Source organism: Bison bison, unplaced genomic scaffold (assembly GCF_000754665.1).
Source record: "Bison bison bison isolate TAMUID 2011002044 unplaced genomic scaffold, Bison_UMD1.0 scf7180017864304, whole genome shotgun sequence".
Lineage (NCBI taxonomy): Eukaryota > Metazoa > Chordata > Mammalia > Artiodactyla > Bovidae > Bison > Bison bison.
The window spans coordinates 15901719-15908314 of NW_011494876.1; the positions used below are offsets into that span (position 1 = coordinate 15901719).

Here is a 6596-nt window from a genome sequence, read left to right on the forward strand (position 1 = left end):
ACATTCACCTAAGCCTACCCGTTCACTCCTCACGGCAGCAGGGCCCGCCCCAGCCCACAGAGCTCTGGGAGCAGGGAGCCCTGCTCCTAACTTCCTCAAGCGCACCCAAGCGGCCCACTGCCTTCTTCATAAAAGGATATCGCAGCGGACGGCTGCCAAAGTTGAACGCCACAGACTCCTTAAAGGAGAGGCTGATGGCTGGGAAGTAAGCCATGCCCAGGCCCCTGGATAAGTTCTCAAAGGCGGTGCCCAGTGACACACCATTCCTGGAGCAGAAAGGAGGGCCCGTGAGCCAGGGCTAAGAAAGAAGGAGGTAGCTGAAAGGGACCCGTGAGCAGCCCTCTGTCAGGGCTGCCCACCCTCCGGCTGCCAGAACCAAAGCCCTTACAGTAGGGCCTGGACCGTGAGGGCAGCCTGGGGTGCCCCAGAGGCCAGGCCTGGGGACAGAGGGGAGACTCACAGGGAGAAGGACAGAGTGCCTTCATCCAGGTCGATCAGGCAGCTCACAATGTCCCCCGCTGCCCATGCCTGCCAGGGGAGGACGCCGTGCAGATGAGCAGGAGCCCAGGGCCCTGCCCACGCTGCCCCTCCACCTGCGTCTGCACTGCACCAGGGGAGACTGGCCCCAGGACAGAGGACCTGAGTCCGTGCCCCCTGTGGTGCCCTCCACCCCCTCACTGCTGCCCGCACCGAGCCACGGGAGGGGCAGAGGGCAGGTGGCAGCTGGTGAGGTGGCCTCACCTTTCCGTAGTTCGTTGTGGTCACGTTCCACTTGCGTACCCGGTTGCCGTCGTAGGCATAGGAGTTGTGTGTATCTCCAACCCCCTCCTAGGGAGGAGCCATCCATGAGGTCCGGGGAGTGGGGAGGGGCAGGACCAGAGCCCGCCAGGCACCAGCCTTGGACCCACACGGCTCTACTGAAGGGGGCTGATGCGCCCAGGGAAGGCAGGAGGGCTGTTTTGGGGCCGCGGTGTCCTGGGATGGGGTGGGACATGGTCCTCCTCCCGAGGACAGTCCAGGTGAGGGTCCTCAAAGGACCGCATTGGGCTGGGGGTTGCCTGAGCCCTGCTGAGGCCTGGGCAGGGCCCCTCTCCGCCGGTACCTCCTGATTGAAGCGGCAGTTGATTGTGCACCAGCCAATCTGCATGAGCCCCTGGGAGGAGATGAGCACCTCGTAGATCCATTTCCCTGGAAAGAGTCGTGTCAGACCCTGCAGGGTTTTAAACAAAAACTGCCTCCTGCCTGAGGCCTGGGCCCTCGAACTCCCTGCCAGCTCCCTGGGCCATGGTGGAGCATGGTCTCACCTTTGTACACACACGTGGTGGAGCGGATCGTCCCAAAGTTGCTGTGTCCAATCACCTGGGTGGGGAGCAGGGGGTGGTGAGCCTCCTCCTGGGCACACGGGGGCCTCCCCAAGGGAGCACAGTCCCATGCCAACTCGGCTCGCCTCAGTGGCGACACCTGTCGTGGCCAATGCTGAACCGTGCCGGAACAGGGCGGAAGGGCCCAGGCCCAGGTCAGGAGGGATCCTGGGCTGGAAGCATGATGGGAGGGGGCTGTGTTGGGAAGACCTCGGGGTTGGGGTCACACCAAGAGCGTTTCGGGGCTACTGTCAGGAAGGTTTGGGGGATGGGGACTCAATGGGCCACATCAGGAGGGGCTTGGATATGGGGCCCCAGGCCTTGCCCTTGCTCACCCCCAAGAGGTCATCATCCACTAGAAGCAGCCCTTCAAAGCCACCTGTGTGGTCGAGGACCACAGTGGACGGGCCAAGCCGCCCCTCAACCTGTTCTGAAAAACAGAGAAGAGGGTGAGGGGTTGGGCCGGGCACAGGCTCAGGCAGACACAGAGAGGGCACCAAGCCCCCCAGGCCCACCCAGCCCCCGAACCCCCTTCTAGATTGACGCTGTCATCTACCCTGGCTCTCCTCGTCTTCCTTGTCATCCACATGTAACAGCTGGTCCAGATGCTCTGGCAGGTTCTGGAAGTTCAGGGGTTTCCTGGGGAGAGTGAGAGGCTGAGAGGGGGCCCCCAAGTCCTTGAAACCAGCCAGATGACGCCAAACCCCTCTCCCAGTCCCCCTCTCCTGAGCTGAGGAGGGTGGCTGCCCAGACTCCAGAACAAGGGGTGTGCCAGTCCCACATTCTGGGATGCTGGGGGTCAGAGACTGGGTTATCCACTAAACTTGGAGCATTGCAAGACTGATTTGAAAAGAAAAAAGAAGAAGAAGGAAGATCCCTTTGTCAGCCTTAATCCCCTCATCTGTACAAATGGAACAACAGCTGTATGTCAGAGATACTGTGAAGAGTCCGAGCAATAATGCTCCCTGTGCAGCCCAGGACCTGCCCACTCCTGAAGGTGGCTTGTTGATTACGCCTGGGCCAGGAGGGCTGGGAGAAGCGCAGAACCCCAGGATGCTCAGTACCAAGACCAGCCAGTCCAATCCTTGACCCCAGGTCTGTGGTCCCATCCAGGGAAGCCTGTGTGTTGAATGAGACATGTCCTGGGAGGATGCAGGGCTCAGCCCTCTTAGCTTCTGGCTGGCTGTGTCCTGGACCCACCTGCAGAGGAGAGGAGAGCACACGGCAGGCCACCTGCCCCGGCCAGAGGGGCCGGGAGGATGTGTCTGAGTGTCCCCCTCATCCTCCCAGCACACATGCCCAGAGGAGAAAGAGCTCTGCCTAATGCTGGCCAGCTAATCCTGAGCTCAGCTGCTAAGAATAGCCAGGAATGAGGTGGTGGTAACTAGCAGGGCTCCAGGAGCAGAGGCCCAAGGCCCATCCGGATCCAGCCCACAGACTGCTGGCACCTGCTCTTCCATGTCGAATCCCAGGTCACAGCCTGCTCACCGCCCGAGAGGTCAGGCCCTGGAAGAGCACATGGATGGGCCAGCACACCGACTCTATGGCTAAGTAGCTTCAGCCCAGGCCCAGGGGCCGTATGTTCCCACACCATGAGCTACAACTGACCTTGAGCTGCAAGAAGGAGAGACTCACGAAGCCTCCTCCCCACTGCTGTGGAGCCCCAGGTCAAGGCCAGGAGGCAGCTGTGCAGTGGGGTGCCTTGCCAGTAATGTGGAAGGCTGGAGCCCCTCTGTGTCTTAACACCCCCAGCGGGCCCACAGATCAAGCAGGCTTCCTCAAGGGCACTTCTTACAGGCCCACGCTGGGAGGGCTGCCCCAGTCCTGTGCCTGCTTTTAAGAGCAGCTGCGGGCAGGCAGTCTGAGACTCGGCCTCAGTGAATGCCTGCAGCACCTCCCATATGGCCACCCTCAGCCCTGGCCTGGCCTTTCTGGCCTGCCCAGGTCCTGACCCAGAATTCTGCGTCCCCAGCACCACTGACTAACGGCTCCGCCACCTGCTCTCACTCCTGGCAATAGCGGTGCCAGTGGCAGCAGGATCATTCCTGCTGTCACATGAGGGAGGGATCGGGTGGCCTGGGGACAGGCCAGGACTGGGGCTGGGATAGAGGTGGGCCCCAGCCCTCCACAAGTGGAAACCCTTTGGCCACCATGGCTGCTAAAATGGAAGCGGGGGCCCTTTGGGCCTGCCCAGTGAGCAGAGACTGTGCAAGACAGAACAAGGCTGGCTGGCGAGGGAGCTGAGACATAGGGACACCCATGCCTCACTGCAGGGAGGAAGAATGTTCAGAACCCTTTGAAGAAGAAGAAATTCACCAGCAGTCCTACGAGTGACTGAGATTCAAACACTCCAGGCACGTGATCCCAACCCTGGGCGTCCATGCAGCACTGTTTACAAAAACCAAAGCCCCCCTAAACCAGGGCAGTGCTCAGGCAGATTCCTGGCCCTAAAAGATGCCCACCAGTATCAATCTGTAGCGTAGAAAACCAGGCAGGAATAACCTCTGATGACAAAAACAGGATTTAAAACTCCGATAAGCTTTTGGGGTATGTCCATGCAGTGATGGTTTCTCAGGCTATCTGTGTCACAGCTTACTAGATGGTGTGCTTTAAATACACCAGTTTATGGTATGCCACTTATTCCTCAATAACTTTAAAGAAACTGACAGTGACAAAAATTTTAAGCAAATTTCGCACACGACAAAACCCAAACTGCATACATTATGAGATAACACAAAATGGAATCATGAGCGGTCGTTTATATTAGAAGAAGATGGTAGATGCTTTTGCTTCTACAAGTTGCTGCTAAACTGCACTTATAACTTGGAAATAAGCTCAACTTAAATACATTAAATGTACAGGGAATAAAGGGCTGGTGGAGTCTGCATATTATAGATCCAGCAGAGGCTATAGAGGGCCAGGGTGCGTTGGAGGTAAGGGCAGGGGCGCACAGACCAGATGCTGCGTGTAGAGCAGGTGTGAAGTGCCACACTGAGGACTAAGCCTGCACCGTGCCCCTGACCTCCGCTACTCCCTCAAGGGAGGTACCAGCACCGCCAGGGCCGAGACTCTGGTACTCTCTGGGCCACAGGTCTCGCAGTCAGGAGCATCAGAGCGAGGACAGAACGCAAGCCAGCCTCCCCAGAGCCCAGCCTCCCTCCCCACACCCCAGCCTCCTGCCTCTGGTCTGGCCCCGCAGAGGAAGGGGAGAGCCATCCGGCCATACCTGCTGGTGGCTGCCGCGGGTCTGTGATCAGGAGAGGCAAAGACACGGTGCAGGTAGTCGCTCAGCAGCTTCTCATGCACGATGCCTGGGCCACAGGTTAGGAGGGAGAAAGGACGCACGGTCAGTGTGGCTCCCAGCCCCTGCCAGCACACAGGCCAGAGGAGCAGTCCCGGTGGGTGCCCTGCTCCATGGCTGCTGGTGGAGAAGAGGCGGCTCATAGGTCCAGGGAGGTGCAAGAGGGCCTGGGGCTCAATGGACCCGGGACATGCTTGCCTCTGTGTCTTCTTCCTGCTTCCCTCAACACTGGGAGCCTCCTCCCTGCCCTGCCAGCCCTTACCTGTGACCCTGGATCTCTCAGCATCTGAAGTCAGTTTGTAGCTCTTGCGCGAGAAAGCCATGCCGCCCTCCTTGGACGCCATCTTTCATCTCTTGTGGGCAGCCTGTAGTCCTGAGGGCTTAAGCAGAGGCAGAGCCTGTCTATTCGAAGGAAGCCAAGGGCTCCCATGTTGACCTCAATCCTGGGGTGTCAGGAAGGCCTAGGAACAGGTGAAGCCGCTGCACGGGCACTCACACACGCATCAACCCAGGAAGTCTCTCACCGCTCTGCCAGACTCTGGGGCCCTCCAAGCAGGGGTTTCCCACTTCCTACACAGGGAGGGTGGGTGGGGGTCTGACGGTGGGACAGACCTCACCTGGCCTAGTGCTCACCCAGGCCCCAACAGGGAGCAGATGCCAGATATGTGTTTGTTAAACCAAACTAGTAACGAACGCCTCAACCCAGTGGGAAATCAGACCAAGGTGTCCAAAGGGAGGTGGCTCAGGAGCAGAGCTCCTGCATCCTTCTCAGCTATCAGCCACGCTGGGTCCAAATGTGGAAGAGAGAACCCTACACCTAGTCCACCATCCAAAGGCCTTGGTGCCATCTCCAGCTGCAAATCTTACTGACATCCAAGGCCAGGACCCCCTGCCTCAGTTCCAGGATCCTCCTCCCTTCTCTATTCCAAAGGTCTGCAAGTTTTCTTGTCCCTACTCACACACACAGCATCCTATCCCCTTACAGCAGCACCCCTGCCCTCATTACAGAACACACTGTTCCCACTGCTGTTCGTCCCTCACACACCATGGTGTTGCTACAGCTGCTTCCGAAGGGGCACTGAGTCGCTGGTGCCAGCCTTACTGATCTAGAGTTGTGCAGCCCAACACAGCAGCTACTAGCCACATGTGGCTCTTTAAATTTCAGTTCAAGTTTCAGAGGGCTTCCCAGGCAGAGCTAGTGGTAAAGAACCCGCCTGCCAATGCAGAAAGACCTAAGAGATGCGGGTTCAATCCCTGGGTCGGGAACAGTTAAAAAATTTTAAAGTCAATTTCTCAATTACAGCGGTCACGTTTCAAGGATTTCCGTGGCCCCATGTGGTTAATGGTTACTGGACTACACACCAAAAATAAAGAACATTGCCATCATCACAGAAAGTTCTATTAGTCGGTGCGGCTCTAGAGCCTAGTCCGCCAGCAATGCCTGAAACAGAACTCCTCTCTGTTATCTCACCCCAAACAGCTCCTCTGCTCCCGCCACACACTCTTGCCCGCTCCCAGTCGGCACCACGCCTGCCCCTCAGGAAGGCGACTCCCTGCCCTGCCGCCCAACACCGGCCCTCTGACACAGAGCAGGTGCACGACAGGTTAGACGTCGTCATGGAACCCATGAGCAAACCTCCAGACATCCACTCCAGGTGTCAGGTGTTGAGGACCCAGGTGGGAGGCGGGCCTTGACTTGCCCGGGGGCTCCCTGCCACGTCGTCCCGTTCAACCCCGCCGAGGGTTCCGGGCTCGGAACCGAAGCCACCCCCAAGGACGCGAGGGCACCGCTAGTCTCCCCCAAGTCGCCTCGGTCCCGGCCCCAAGCTCTGGCGGACCCTCCAGGCCAGCTCCGGCCCGGACTCCGGCACCACAGGCTGCGATCCCTCGCGCGGCGAGCACTTTCACAACTGGACGGGCCGGGGACGCAAGGG

General features: G+C 58.9%; 1 protein-coding gene across 1 annotated transcript in view; it reads right to left on the reverse strand.

The window, feature by feature from the left end:
• The window catches only part of RNF123 (ring finger protein 123), a 23768-nt gene extending 18726 nt beyond the window's left edge, over positions 1–5042 (reverse strand). The window contains 9 exon segments of the mRNA XM_010851958.1: positions 141–266; positions 461–528; positions 742–828; positions 1103–1188; positions 1305–1359; positions 1697–1791; positions 1918–2000; positions 4588–4672; positions 4925–5042. Coding sequence (XP_010850260.1) covers positions 141–266; positions 461–528; positions 742–828; positions 1103–1188; positions 1305–1359; positions 1697–1791; positions 1918–2000; positions 4588–4672; positions 4925–5006 — 767 coding nt within the window. The 5' untranslated portion in view covers positions 5007–5042.
• Between the last annotated feature and the right edge of the window lie 1554 nt (positions 5043–6596).